Here is a 16,539-nt window from a genome sequence, read left to right on the forward strand (position 1 = left end):
CCTCTAATAGAATTAACACGTTACCATGATAATTACAGAATTAAGTCTGATTCAAAGTCTTGCTTGCTGACAAACTTCAAAATATCATATACTCAAATCAGTCCTAATAAACTAGTATGACAATTAAGTCAATTTGAAAATAATTTTTTAAAGATTTTTATTTATTTATTCATGAAAGACACAGAGAGAGAAAGAGAGAGAGAGAGAGAGAGACAGAGACACATGCAGAGGGAGAAGTAGGCTCCATGCAGGGAGCCCGATGCAGGACTCGATCCCAGAACTCCAGGGATAACACCCTGGGCCGAAGGCAGGCGCTAAACTGCTGAGCCACCCAGGGATCCCCTCAAAATAATTTTCCCACTAAAATATAAGCTTTTAAAAATCATATGAAGTATAATGATATTATATAAAAATAATTGCTAATGAAATGAGTAGCATTTATTTCCCCTTATACTACCAATCACCAACTAAGGGAACCTAATATACACTAATCTAAAAGTGATTAAAATGAATAAAAATGATCATCTTCAAGATTATCTAATATAATGCCTGTCAGGTCCAGCAGATAAATGAGACATATGTAATATTTCATATTATTATTCTAGCTGTTAAAAATTTCTTGGAGAAATCATTGGTGTATTATGGGAAGAACTACTGGTATCTCATTTCCTTCTATCTCTGTCCTCAATCTGATCTGCCATAAAGGCAAAAAGAAAAGTTACGAGGGTAATGAAGAGATAATGGGAATACCAGAGTAAAGAGGCTTAACTCAAGGTTTTATAAACCTTGTTCTTAGCTAGTTATCAAAGATTTTAGAACTTTAATGTTCCATTATATTTTAATTTAGATTTAACAAATTTTCTCTTAAAAGAGACTGTCATAGAAATAGTTTAATTTCAATAAAATGTTTCTTTTTTTTAAAGACTATTTATTTATTTATTTATTTATTTATTTATTTATTTATTTATTCATGAGAGGCCGAGAGAGAGAGAAAGAGAGAGACAGAGGCGGAGACATAGGCAGAGGGAGAAACAGGCTCCATGCATGGAGCCTGACATGGGACTCGATCCTGGGACTCCAGGACCATGCCCCGGGCTGAAGGCAGATGCTTTAACCGCTGAGCCACCCAAGGATCCCAAAATATAAGTTTCAAACAAAAAGAAATAAATTTCCTACTTTATCTACAAATTTCCCACTTTTATACCTGTTTTCCCGTTCATACATTTCCCGAGAGGCACTTCGAAGTTGATCAATTTCTTGATTAGTTTTCAATCTGATTTGTTCCAACTCATCATGTAGCTTATTTTCATATTCTGTTTTATAATGGTCTCTGCAAGGTATCAAAAGTAATATCCATGAATTTTGCTTCTGTAAAAGAAACATATTTTTGTCCTTCACGTAATATTTGTTGTCTTATGTCCAATATGTTCTATATACAATGTTATTTGAAAAACACGGCTGTTAGAGATATTGCCCAAAGACTTAATCACTATATAAAATGTTAGTTCATGTTGAATAATCATTTATCTTCAAAAATATTTTACTAAAGTTTTTAATGCCTGTGACCAGAGACTTGAAAACTGAAGCATATGGAATGCCCTTCATTTAAAAATAATCTGGTGTGGTACATGTTGAGAGACAAATAAAAATTAAAAACAAAACCAAAATGACTCTAATTGACTCTTTATAAAACCTTTCCTTCTAATAAGCACAACAACCATAACCACTGTGATCTCTTAGCAAAGTCACAAAGCATTACCTAGGTCATTAGCAGGAAAAAGTTATGAATGTGTGAACTTTTAAAGGGTAAAATTTTAAATTTGTTTTGGATTTGTTGTGCTGATAAAAATAAGTATCTATCTCAAGGAGTACAAAGGCTACTGGTATAAAAGAACTCTAATAGCTTATACACCTGATTGAAGAAAGAAGACAGAATTGAAATGCAGGAGTCTGATTCCAGAGCATGTATGCAATGCTGTCTCCTCATCTTTCTTTGATTTACATGGTCAGGAAAAGGTCAGCTTAGCTAGGTTCTGCACTGTTAGATTTTTTTTTTTCCAAAAGACTTCTACAGAGATACTTTCTTAAAAAAAAAAAAAAAAATTTATATAGAGATCTTAGTTGTAGGGAATTAAAAAGGTTATGTCATAAGAAAGCACAGTAGTTATAGCATATATACACTGACCTACCAGAAATAGGCATTTTTCATTATTGGAAAAATACCCACCATGTCTTAAGAAAAAATCAACTACAAGAAGAACATATTACAAGGAAACAAAATGAACTATTACCCGAATATAGTGCTATATTCCTTTAAAAAAAAATCATTGTTTTTCCTCAAAGCTAAGAGTTTCCTTAAAGAAGCCACTGTTAATTTATATAAATTTATGTGAAAAGTATTGTAAATCTTGCCTGGATGTTACATATTTTTCATACATCTCTTCTCTAGCCTTTTTGGTTTCTTCAAGTTGAACCTGAAGTCTTTCAAGGCGATCTTCTTCATGGGCACAGCGAACACTAAGCTCCATGTTTTGGCGATTGAGATAGTCTTTATCTTTTTGCAGTAAAGTAACAGTCTGCTGTAAGGTGGTTACCTACATATGTGCAGAGACAGAGAGTGTCCAGAGAAACTTTTTCTTACTTTTCAAGGTTTACCATATTATTTGCTTTCACTTGGGCTTTCACTTGCCACATAAAAAGGGCTAATTCTTATTTTGCAATTTGCCATCCAGAGTTACTAAGGACCCTTTTTCTATTAACTTGGTCAAAAAGCAAAAATGTTCCTCCCACAATTCTGCCCTGTGCTATGTCCACAATCGCTGTACGATAAAATAATGTGACTCTATAAGCTTACCTCTTTTGATAATTCACTTCTTTCTTTAGCTTGAATTATGTGAGAGGCTTCAAGTATTTCATGTTTTCTCCTTAACTCAATTATTTCCTGTTCAAGTCCATCACGCTCACTATAGAATTCAAATACACTTATTATTTTTACTAAAATAAAATTCAAACACATATGTATATTTTATATCCCATTTTATAACGAAAACTGAAAACGGGTTGCCTATGTTTCAGGAAACTGAACAGAGATACCAGCAGTAGGGCGTTAGTGTCATTCTATGAACAATGAAGTATCTGCTTTTCAAATTGAGAAGACTGTTCAAGACTGTTCAGATATATAAATATAAATTTATTAACCTTAAAAAAATAAATATGTAAACTACACTAGCCAGTAAAATACATAATAAAACCTTCTAAGGTACACTCTGGAATCTTTTCATTAATCATTAACAATCTTACCTGGAAGCCAAAACTTTTAAAGAATTTATATATGGCTCTAGGCTTTCAGTTCAGTTAGCATCAGAAAGCCCTTAATTCATCACTCAGATTGCATAGCAGATACATAAGGACACATTCTTGTGACTGGTTCACAAATTGTTTATGATTACCCAGAGATTCTACTTTCCATTTGCAGATAAGCTCTTTACTCAAAACCATGAAACCAAGAATTGGAACAAACCTATAACTGGTATCTTAAAAAGTGAGCAGAGAACTAGACTTACTCTTAATTTATCCTCTCCAGTCAGAATCAGTTCCTTTGTACTTGATGTCATTTACTCACCTGGCGTTTCCATGTTGATGGCTGCTAAGAACTGTTTTTCTTTTCATTAGATTTTCAATAACTGGTTTAGAAAACTATTTTCTTCTAATGAACAAAGTTATGTTTATTGAAGAAAAGTGAGCAAAATGCAAGTTACAAAATAACAATCACACATAAACTCACAAAGGATGACTGACAGTATCAATATTTTGGTACATATTACTTTACGTGTTTCCTGTGTTTACACACAAATACTTGTTTTCTCACATGGTAATGGATCACATTCTGTTTGCTATGACTTTTCTTATGTAAAAAAATGAGTATAAATCATGATATAGCAAAACATCCATGATCTTGCTATATACAGCTGACAAGAGTTAACATTGGTCTTCATTTGCATTAAAGTTTTTTTTTTTTAAGATTTTATTTATTTATGAGAGACACAGAGAGAGAGGCAGAGAAATAGAGGGAGAAGCAGGCTCCCCGCAGGGAGTCTGATGTGGGACTTGATCCCAGGACCCTGGGATCAAGACCTAAGCCAAAGGGAGAGGTTCAACCACTGAGCCACCCAGGTCCCCCTTGTTTTGCTTTTTAAAAAGATAAGACACTTAAACTTAAAATTAGTTACATTTTCCTCACTATTCCTGTATCATCCCCTAGAAACGATGATAAATTTAGTGTTTCCATATTTTTAAAAGTACTTTTACTCACCAATAGTTTTTTTTTTTTTTTAAGATTTTATTTATTTATTCATGAGAGAGAGAGAGAAAGAGAGAGAGATAGAAAGGGAGAGAAAGCCAGAGACACAGAAAGAGGGAGAAGCATGTTCCAAGCAGAGAGCCTGACGTGGGACTCAATCCTGGGACTCCAGGATCACGCCCTGGGCCAAAGGCAGGCGCTGAACTGCTGAGCCACCCAGGGATTCCAACTCACCAATAGTTAACAGTCATACTCTGTACTATTTACTAAATATTATTTTGTCATATTTATTCTCTCCCTCTCTGTTGTTGATATAGGTGAATAAAGACACACACACATATATACATGTATACATACCACACACACACGTGTGCAATTTTTCTCAACTATTTAAAAGATATATGCAGACATTAAATCTCTCTATCCCTAAATAATTTGGTGTGAATTTTCTAAGATTAAAGATATTATCTTCTATAATCACAGTATTATTAGCCCTTATACAATAATATATTATCCATTTTCCAAGTTTGTCCCAATTGGCCTTCTTCCCACCTGGTTTAGGATCCAATGTATTATGTATTGCATTTGGATGCCATGTACCTATAGTCTCCTTTACCTCTGGGGAGTTCCTTAGTCAACATTGTAAAAGATATGGAAAGGTTATTTGTAGTGGGAAAAGGCGGCTATTTGTAGAGCACTGGCCAATTGTTTTATAGAATGTCACTCAATTTTAATTTGTCTGATGTTTCCCTATAATTAGATTCAGGTTAAACACTTGAGGCAGAGATACTACACAAGTGATAATGTGTCCTCAGTATGCCACATAAAGAGTACATGAAGTACATAAAGCCTCAGTATACAAAGAGGCATGTGATGTCACTATTTCCCATGATTAGTGAAAATAACTCTGATCACCTGGTTAAGGTGGTATCTACCAAAGAATTCAACTATAAAGGTAACTTCTTGCCCTCTGAAATTAATAATCTGTGGGAAACATACTTTGAGGTTGTATAAATATTTTGTTCCCCAAAATACTTTTACCCAATGGTTTTAGTTTCCATTGAGGATTCTGAATCAAATAGTATAAGGCTACAAAATGGTAATTGTAATATGCATAAATTTTTATTGATTGGCATTCTACTGTAAAGATTCTCTTTATTATTAGTAAATAATCTGTTGACTGATCTTATTCCAGTCAACAGATTAGAACTCATTATTGTTAATACTCATTTTGATACTCAAGTTGTACCATATTTAGACAGTTGAAACACCCTCAATTAGCTACTATGGCATTGATTTGGAATTAGAGGTATCAGTATGATCTGTGATCTTACCCATAGTGTAAGCCATTTTCCCTATTCCCTCTCCATCACCTCTTTACTGAAAGGGCCTAGAAAGGATGACCAGCATCCAAATCTTAATTTCTAAATAGTATTTCCCACTAAAAGGAATCAGGACTTATCAGTTAAGGGGTTGAGGCAATGAAATTAGAAAATTAGAAATTAAAACTAAACCTGAGAAAATTATGTTATGCCAGAAAGTAAGGAACTGCTTAAAAAAAAAAAAAAAAAAAAGATGGACACATCTTTTTAAAATTAAAAAATTTTTTAAAAGATGGACACACTTTTTAAAATACAGTATTATGTGTCTGACTTATCCATATAGATACATTCAGACCTAATTTAATGATTTTCACTGCTATATTGAATTACATTATAGAAATAAATCCTAACTCACTTCACATTCTGTTGTTGAAAAGCACCTGAATTCTTTCTAATAATGCTATGGTTAACATCCACTTACCTGTTTCTTTTTGCACATTTGTAAGCATTTATCAGGGACATAAAAGTGATCCCTCACCCCTGCCAGTTTACCTTATATATTTGTAACCAGAACATGTCTTTATTCATTCTATTGAGTGAACCAAAGTGTTTGGTTTGAGCCCCTCTTGCTTGTTTTTCTGTTCTATTTGTAGCACATAAAGATGCTTATCACGTTTTTGATCAGGGCTATGTTTTCCCTTCTTAGGTTTTTATTATAGAAAATAAAACATACACACACACACACACATATATATAAATAGAGATGATAAAATGAACACTCTGCTCTCTTCACCTGGCTTCAATAATTCCCAACTCATGACTCATCTTCATTCATTTATCCTTCATTCATGGCCATGCTGATTATTCTGATGATTAGGCTTTTTCGTTTTTTCTTTTCACATTTTACCTTTTACTGCCACAGATTTATAGTAGCAGAGAGGACATCAAAACACCAACTCAAAATATAATCTTACCATCACAATTTACTTACTTTTGAAATGATTCTTTTGAAATCCAGCTTTATTCAAGAGCCACAGATTTTGAGCTCCATTAATTATATTTTGACATTAATACATACATAACAGTATGTATTACATGTCAGTCATGCTGGTAGTAGGAATACCAATCTGGTTTTTGAAATGTACTTATGTTGTTATTTAATTTTTAAAGTGCCCATTCCTTTAATTATTTTATTTATCAACATTATTCTGTAATATTTTAATAATATTTTATATTTTGTAATATTAAATATGCAATATATATTATTTCATATTCATATTTTATAATTATAAGCTATATATATTATACATTACCTATATTACCTACTTATATGTCATTATACATAAAACACATTATATATTAACACATTTATATATTATAAGTTAATGTTAAAATTAATTATAATATAGTACAATTAAGATAATATATTAACACAACATATTAGACATAATATTAATTATATTATATGCCATATATAATTAATATAAATATTTAATAAATATTAAGTGACTACTATATTTCAAGAATCATTTTAGGTGCAGGTACTGACAACAGTGAACAATTAGAATAATGTCTCTATCTATAAATACTTTCATAAATATTTCTTTATTGATCTTTGGTTTTTATAATACATTTATTGGTATTAGTGCCCTCTAATAGATGACAAAACTCTGGCTTAGAATGATAAGAGATGTACCTAGGGACACACAGCTAAGTAGTGGCTCATTAATGTTCAGACAATAGAAAAGTTACATTCCAGTAAAAGGAAAATTCTTTGCTACTTAGTAGCACTGGGAAATGTTCTCAGAAAGTATTATTTTTTCAAAGTGTGTATGCCCTTTGTCAGAAAGGAACAGCTAAAAAACACTTCAGATAAAACTGAAGTATTTAAATTGATTCCATAAAACAAAAATAATCATCAAGTGAGATTTAAAAAATATTTACACACATGGGACTTTACTGGGTCTCTCTCTTCTAAGACATTACATTTTAAAAGAGAGCAGCAATTTCCAAATAAAATAAAAGCTGATATAAAAAATACAATCTAAACCCAATAAACTGCCAAAACCACATGCTTTTTGTGCTATGCAGAATAAGGTATATGTCAAGAGAATGAAAAGACAAGCCATAGACTGGGAGAAAATATTTGCTAAAGACATATCTGATAAGGACTATTATCCAAAATATACAAAGTATCTTAGAACTCAACAGTAAGAAAACAAATAAACCAATTAAAAAATGAGCCAAAGACTTTAACAGACACCTCACCAAAGATATACAGATTGCAAATAAGCACATGAAAAGATTATCCATATCATATGTCATCAGAAAAATGAAAATTAAAACAACAGTGAAATACCCCTACACATGTATTGGAATGGCCAAAATCCAGAATGCCAAAAACTGGCAAAGATGCAGAACAATAGGAATTCTTGTTCACTGCTGGTAGAAATATGAATGGTACTGCCACTTTGGGACAGGAAGTTTGGTGGTTTCCTACAAAACTAAAATATTCTTACCATACAATTGTGCTCCTTGGTATTTACCCAAAGAAGCTTATGTCCATACAAAAACCTGCACATGGATGTTTATAGCTGCCTTACATGTAACTGCCAAAACTTGAAAGCAACCAAGATATCCTTCATTAGGGGAATGGATACATAAATGGTGGAATATCCAGACAATGAAATATTCAGCACCAAAAAGAAATGAGCTATCAAGTCATGAAAAGACGGAGAGGAAATTTAAATGTACATCACTAAGTGAAGAATCTTAAAAAGGTTCCATACTGTATGATTCCAAATATATGAAATTCTGGAAAAGTCAAAACTACGGACACAGAAAAAGAGTAAGATACAAAGTGGAATTAATGATTTGACAGTAAAAATTCAGGTGATTTTGATACATGTAAAAAAGGAGAATGACAATAGCCATCTTAACAGCTTACCTTTTGACTTTATCATAGTTTTCTTGGCGGTAGTCACCTTGCTGAATTAACTGTTTTGTGTCTGCTAATTCTAACACCAAACGTTGACATCTAATTTGAAGCTCAGAGTAATTTCTTCGATCATCCTCATAAGTCTAAAAATCAAAACAATAATAAAAAATTTCAAGCTAAACATAGTTGACCAAATTCTTTATTGAATTCTTATGTTATGCTGCGAATATCCTTATAATTAAAAAAAAAATTCAATTCTTCTGTGTAGTAATTTTCCCTACTTGAAGATAGACGATCTTAAACTGACAATAGTTTGTAAGTTCCTTTGTTTAAAACTTGAGTTCTTTTTTTCATAGAAAAAATAGGGCAAGTATGCTTTGGTTACTAGAATAATACATAAAATGACCAATAATGTTAAACAGCTTTTTTGTTTGAGTAACTATTACATGCCAAAGACACAGAAATGAATAAAGCACAGCCTCAGTTCTTGAGGAGTTCACAACTTAAGAAATGAAGGGCCATTTGAATATCAAATATCCACAGTGAAAAAGTTACTGAATAATCATGCAGTTTCAGTTGTGGTGTTCAGCAGAAAAGTAATTCTGTGGTACTTGGAACAATATTTCTCCATTGATTTTCCTTCCACTCACCAGACCACTAGAAAGGGATTACAGAAATATGGGGGAAGGGTAGAGGGAAAATTGTCAAAAACCACAACGTGGCCTCGCTTACCACAAACTTCATTTCTTACCATTTCTCATGTTCATACCCAGCATCCCTAAAGAAGATTTTAAGTTCTTTAACATACCATGCTTCCTCTACCTTGTTCTCACTGCCTGAATAGCTGTGTATTATCTGAATAGTTGCTTACCATCAGATTAGTTTTCTATACACCTCACCAGAGTATAAACATCTTAAGGGCAGGGACTTTGTCTTATTCACCACTGGATCTCTATCATTTTATACGGTACTTGGTATACACAGGAAGAATCAAATAAATGCTTCTGAATAAATAAGGAGTAAATAAATATGGGAATGGGGAGGAAAAACAGGACACAGGGACAGAGTTCCTCCTTATTTCTGCCTTTTGGACTCATCGGATCTTACAAGCAACTGTCAACTTCACCCTTAGAACCTGTCATGTTAAATACATCCTGTTCCAAGTCATTCTTTCTTTAGTAGCAGACCAGGTAAGTGTGGCCACATTCATTCCATAAATACTGACCGAATTATTTCTACCTGACTGATCCTTGATTAGAAATACTGTAGATACAAAGATAAGATACTGTTTTTGTCTTTTTTAAACTATTAAGCATAACTTTGAAATGCTGGCTCCCAAATTTCTATCCAAGGGCTGTGTGAGAAATGCAATTATAGAAAAACTATACACACACATACTGGTATAATATTATTTTGGTATAATATTATGTTCTACTGAGCATTTCCTCATAAGAATGGAATGTTACTATAGTATTAATTACAGGATCATAACTGAGGATACTGTATCATCTGCCCAAAGGATCATCACATACATCGTTTTCAGGCCTAAATCCCAGAAGACACTTTAGTTCCCCCTGAAGAATGCTTTACCTTTCTAAATACTACTAATCATGTAACAGTTTTGGAGCAGTGTATAGTGTTATAGTTGGGAAAGCAAGCTCCAGAATTCAACTGCCTAGAGTAGAATTATCTGCAGTAAGACTTTGGGCAAGTTTACCTTTCAATATTCAGTGTCCTTATCTACCTCACAGAGTACTGATCATATCAAGTAATACATGTAAAGTGCTTATAAAAATTCCCAAGACATAGTAAATAATCATTAACTATAAATTAGTATCATAATGCTTCTTCTTTACTTTGGCTTCTAGAGAGATTATAGAACCAAACTGATAGCTCAACTTTAATAACTGCACAAAGACCGAGAAAGAATCCTGGGGCATATAAATACTTAAAAGGTGGCCACAAAATAAAGAGCATAAGGCACACAAAGCAGTATTAACAGAATCAAAAGGTAAGGTGGGGGGGGTGTGTTGCAAATATCTTCAGAAGAAAGTGCTGTGGGGAGACAAGTAATCAGTGGTACTGAGTACTACCAAGAAAAAAAATCCAGTAAATAAATGCATTAAGTATTCAGGGGTATGGATGGAAAAGACTGACACAGACTAAATAAAGCAAATATATCTGAATACTCATCTCAATGTGTCCTTGTTTTGTGCTATTTTATATGTATTCTATCACTTTTTACTTACTGTTATGACTGGGTATAAATATTACCCACATTTTTACAGATGAGGAAACCGGGGTTTAGAGACGATAGAAGTCTCAAAGCTCATCAACAGCAGCGTAAAGGACTCCAATCGAACGTTGTCAAACACCAAACCTGCGGGCAACCCTCTCTTTAATTAAAATATAAAAGAAAGTACAGTAGCTAGAATATATGGATAAATGAAGGTTTTTAAAAGATAAGGTAAGCTTGAAAATGTTCAAATATTAGTGGGGAAGAATGAATAGCAAAAGAAAGATGGACACTGGAGAAAATAGGCATATGCAGGAGGCCCTAAGAAGGCCACAGGGAATAGGATCCAGAGCTCGAATATAGGGATTAGTTTTAGATCAGCAGACATGCTCATTGTGGCAGGCTTTTTTCCAGCTGATAGAGAATTAAAAACTTGAATTTGATATCCTTACATAGCTCTTATCAATTTGTTAAAAGCCACAGAATTACTCATCACCCTAACACTTCATATATTTATATTATCCACTTGGTTCCTAAAAGTGTATGATTTTTCCATTCGTTGAAAGCAAGACTCCTCCTGCTATAAACAGTTAAGAACAAACAAAACAGAGTGAGTACAGATGTAATAAATTTGTTATGTTTTGTGGCAGAAAACTGTGGGGGTTCTCATCTGAGGACTTCCAATTTCTCTATGAAATGAAATACCAAGTCATCTGTTGAGAGTGGAAAGCTGGAGATGTGAGGAGAGTGGTGAATGTCTAAAATAGCTGTGAAAAGTGAGAGGACCAGGAAAAACCGAATTGCAGCACAACTGTGTGTTAAGGTAATGATAAACTTGTGTACTTGTTATTGCCTATGTGATTTTTTTTTAATCCAGTAGGGCTCAGTTGGAAAATGAAGAGTTAAGATTTTGTCAGGTGGGTCTGATAAAAAGACAGTTGGAAAGAAGAGAATCTTGGCAAGAGAAAGGTTTAAGACTGATAATATGATGAAGAAATAAGAAAATTAAATTAGGAACGGATTGATAAATTATATGAATTGGAAATTCTGTTAAAGATTAGTTGGAAGCAAAGGATCAAGAAACATGAAATAGAGGAAGTAGTATGTTCAGTGATCAACCTGAACTGTTAACTTCAGAAGTAATGAGTTCTGGGTGACAAGGAATAGAATATGGGCCATGAGATTGAGTGCTAAAGTGGAAAAGAGTCAATCACTGAAGTTGAGAAAATCAATAAAATGCCAAGGCCATGTGGTTATGGATAAATCATAGGAGCAACTCAGGCAGGAGCAAGGGTTCCACTAAATAAAGAAGAATATCCCTTGGTGGTCTGCAAATGAGGAAGGTTGAGGTGTGGTAGCCAGATGACATGAATGCCCAAAGAAGCAGGGGTTTTTGTGAGAGTAGAAGTGCCAATATCTAAAATTATAAAGACTTAGAGAAGACATCAGAAACTGGCCCTAAAATACTTAGGACATAGAGTCCTGGTCCAGAGACTGGTCCTGGTCCAATTCCATGGGAGCTATGTAAACTTTCTTTAAATATAAACCCCATATGACCAAGTATAAACAGAGGTTCAGTATAGGAATGTATATATTCTAACAATACTTTACGACTTTTCAACAGAAAAATTTCCCCTTAAAATGAATACTTCATATTTTGAAAAAATACGTTTCACTTAGTAGTAACAAGTAAAATAGGTTAAAGTACAGCACTGGAAAATAAGAAAAGTAACATCTTCCTTTGAAATGAATGAAACCCCATGACTGTGTACAACTTCCAGGTTAAAGCTAAAGAGAAGAGAAAAGATTACTTTGTATTATCTCTATAGAAGCTTCCCTGTTTTGAACTCAAGATCAACTTATTTGGGAAGATTCACACCCCAAACCCGATTTTGACGTTTGTCCTTTATTTTGTCATAGCATCTGGTTCTTTCTGTCAGAAAATGTACCACATGTGCTGTGAGCAGCCATTACTTACTCAAGGTTTTCTATAATCCTAGTACCTAGCTAGCATTCCACCTATTACATCAAGATTTGTAATTAATGTCTGTGGAAAAGGAGGAGCAAAAGAGGACATTAAATTGACTGAAACAAATGAAGTAAACTTAACCTTCTCAAACATAAAGGGATACACATAAAATTTCCAGTCACCAGCCCTAACAGCAAATTTCTACCTAACAATGAACAAGTTAACAGCAAGTCTCAATTTCAACTTTTTAAAAAAATATATTTTATTTATTTATTCATGAGAGACTGAGAGAGAGAGAGAGAGAGAGAGAGAGAGTCAGAGACACAAGCAGAGGGAGAAGCAGGCCCCATGCAGGGAGCCTGATGTGGGACTTGATCCAGGGTCTCCAGGATCGCACCCTGGGCTGAAGGCGGCGCTAAACCACTGAGCCACCCGGGCTGCCCCCTCAACTTTTTTTGTAATAAAGAAAAAAAAAATTACATGGGGAAAATAAGGACAATCCAAGTCACTGAGAAGATTTTAAATGTCCAGTTTTCTACATATATAGAATGGAAATGACGTTGACTGCCAGGGTTAACGTTAACTTTTCCATCTCTTAAATTATTCATATGAGGAAATAATAGCAGACTATCTCCAGTCTGAAAAAAGTAAATCTGTTATTGTAATTGCATTTTTTCTTGTATTGCCTATAAACCTCATCTTTCTCCACATCCACCTAAGACCCGGTGTTCCTTGAAGATCTGCTTTATCTCTGTACATCCAGTAACCCTGACATAGTGGTTGCACTGGACATGTTTGCAAAAGTAACTACTGTTGAAATATAAATGGACTATGCAGCATTAGCATTTAAAATAACTAAATTCAGCTGTAAGAAAAAGTGACTTTAAAAATTATTTCATACATTATCAGTTTTCCAACTGAAATTAAAGAATACTATCATAAATCTGCAAATAAAATATGTCATCTGAAACAATGGTAACTGTGCAACATATGCAGAATTTTCTCAAAGATTTTGAGAAAGATAGCATGAAAGGGGCTTTTTATTCTTGCTTGCGGTGATGGGTGTGTTCACTTTGTGAAAATTCAAATAAGACTTCTTTATGTACATTATACAGTTTTAAAATGTGAAACAGGTTTCAACTAGGAAAATGTTAACTGGGGAGAAGTTCTGCAGGGGTGCTCATAATAGGAATGGAAAGGGGGAGATGTGATAATCACATCAAAGTGTAAAGAGAACAGAATGAAAGTGAGTAGTGAAGAGACACTTTTTTACTCTATATTTCTCTACAGTTTGACATAAGAAGCTGAAAATTTTACATTATACATTGTTTTGGCAAAGTATTCAACTATTAGAACCTTTGTATTTATAAGATATACTAGAGATAACCTACTACAATCTTCTTATTTTGAAGATCAGAACCTTAAAGCCTAGAGGGGTTAGATAATATGTCCAGGAATCCAGGCCAGGGCTAGTAGAGATAGAACCAGACAGAATCCAGGTTCGCGAATTCATACACAGTTCATGCTTTTCTTAATTTCAAGTTCCTGTGTTTTGAAGAATCCATTCTATGGAAACTATAAAACCATTGTTAGAAGTTTTAACATTATTATTTACTGTTCAAATTCAGAGTGTTAAAAACATTTTAATTGCGAATTTTATGGGTTCAAATATGGCACATGCATAAATCACAATTAATTTTGGGCTCCTTTCCTTTAAAACAATTATTACAGTTATTCCTTAAATACATAATAAGAAAAACCATTTGAGAAAACAACATTGAATCTAAATGCTTTCTACAAAAAGTTAAAAAAGTATTCAAAGATGCAATTAAATAGGCATATTTTAAACAGCAGCTGTGTAAACCAAAAGGCAATTACTTTAGGTATAATGGATTTCTAAGCATCATTTAAATCTTTCGTCTCTCACACCATGTAAACTGAGAAGAGAGTGGTAACCTATGTGTCAAAATAAATCTTTAATAAATGAGGTGATCTCCTGCCTGTGGGAAGATAGGGCAGCTAAGGAAATTGGAAAGGTGATACAGTGACATTTACCTTTCGGTCAATGGTTCAAATCAGAAGCCGTTTACATTGGATGGCAGTTTAGTGAATGAGAAGAAATGGCATGGTTAGCTATTCTGGGAAAGTAAGAATTCACCCCTTAGAATTTTCACAAGTTTCACATTATCTATAATCTAGTCCAAGCAACTACATACAGAGAAGGACAAGAAACCTAATTAACCTTTGATTGCTGTAGACTGACCTTTAAGTAATAACAGAGTCTGTTGCTGCCAAAGACTATTCTTCATTGTTGTTAAGATCCTCAAGAAATATTCTTTAAAATTTTTTCACTTCTCCTAAAGTCTTAAAAAAAAAAAGTTAAGACAAAACTACACTATTACAAGTCTACTGTTGGTTAAAAAGAAAACAAGAATTTTTTTTTGTATTACATGATAATTTTCAGTAGTATCTATTTCAGTCAGTTAATGTGAATCCAAATATAAAAAGTTTAACCTTTTCTAAAAGGAAAAATTAAAAAATTTAGAGGACTGAAAAAAAAATTTAGAGGAATGAAGAAAGGTAACTTTCATTAAGTGTGGTAGACATTAGAGAACCCAGAAATGGACCCTCAACTCTGTGGTCAACTAATCTTCAACAAAGGAAACAATATCTAATGGAAAAGAGAGTCTCCTCAACAAATGGTATTGGGAAAATTGGACAGCCATATGCAAGAGAATGAAACTTATACCATAAGCAAAAATAAATTCAAAATGGATGAAAGACCTAAATGTGAGACAGGAAGGAATCCATCAAAATCTTAGAGGAGAACACAGGAAGCAACCTTTTTGACCTTGGTTGGCTACAGAAACTTCTTCCTAGACACGTCTCCAGAGGCATGGGAAACAAAAGCAAAAATGAACTACTGGGACTTTGTCAAGACAAAAAGCTTTTGTACAGTGAGGGAAACAATCAACAGAATTAAGTGGCAACTGATGGAATGGGAGAAGGTATTTGCAAATGACATGTAAGATAAAGGGCTAGTATTCAAAATCCATAAATAATTTATCAAACTCAAACATCCAAAAAATAATAAATATAGTCAAGAAATGGGCAGAAGACATGAACAGACATTTCTCTAAACAAGACCTACCAATGGCTAACAGACACATGAAAAAATGCACAACATCACTTATCATCAGAGACATACAAATCAAAACCACAATGAGATACCACCTCACACCTGTCAGAATGGCTAAAATTAACAACTCAGGAATCAACAGGTGTTGGCAAGGATGCAGAGAAAGGGGAACCCTCTTATGTTGCTGGTAGGAATGCAAACTGGTACAGCCACTCTTTAGAACAGTATGGAAGTTCCTCAGAAAGTTAAAAATAAAACTGTCCTACAACCCAGCAATTGTACTATTAGGTATTTATTCAAAGGATACAAAAACTGTGATTCGAAGGGGCACATGCACCCCAATGTGTATAGCAGCAATGTCCACAATAGTCATAATGTGGAAAGAGCCCAGATGTTCAATGACAGATGAATAAAGAAGATGTGATACACACACACACACACACACACACACACACACACACAGTGGAGTATTACTCAGCAATCAAAAAGAATCAAATCTTGCCATCTGCAATGAAATGCATAGAATTAGAGCATATTATGCTAAATGAAATAAGTCACTCAGAGCAAGACAAATACATGATTTTACTCATGTGGGATTTAAGAAACAAAACAGATGAACATAGAGGGGAAGGGAA

General features: G+C 33.6%; 1 protein-coding gene across 10 annotated transcripts in view; it reads right to left on the minus strand.

Annotated features, from left to right (window-relative positions):
* Positions 1–16,539, minus strand: part of PIBF1 (progesterone immunomodulatory binding factor 1) — a 191,259-nt gene that overhangs the window by 142,550 nt on the left and 32,170 nt on the right. For all 10 annotated transcript variants that reach the window (XR_013355737.1, XR_013355736.1, XR_013355738.1 and 7 more), the window contains exons 6-9: positions 8,570–8,703; positions 2,855–2,963; positions 2,413–2,594; positions 1,205–1,330 (exon numbers count right to left, since the gene is read on the minus strand). Coding sequence is in view for 7 of the 10 variants with exons in the window: in XM_077855406.1 (XP_077711532.1) it covers positions 1,205–1,330; positions 2,413–2,594; positions 2,855–2,963; positions 8,570–8,703 (551 nt within the window). In the remaining 3 variants the exon portion in view is untranslated. The remainder of the gene's footprint in view (positions 1–1,204; positions 1,331–2,412; positions 2,595–2,854; positions 2,964–8,569; positions 8,704–16,539) is intronic.

This window comes from Canis aureus, chromosome 17 (assembly GCF_053574225.1).
Source record: "Canis aureus isolate CA01 chromosome 17, VMU_Caureus_v.1.0, whole genome shotgun sequence".
In the NCBI taxonomy this organism is placed as follows: Eukaryota; Metazoa; Chordata; class Mammalia; order Carnivora; family Canidae; genus Canis; species Canis aureus.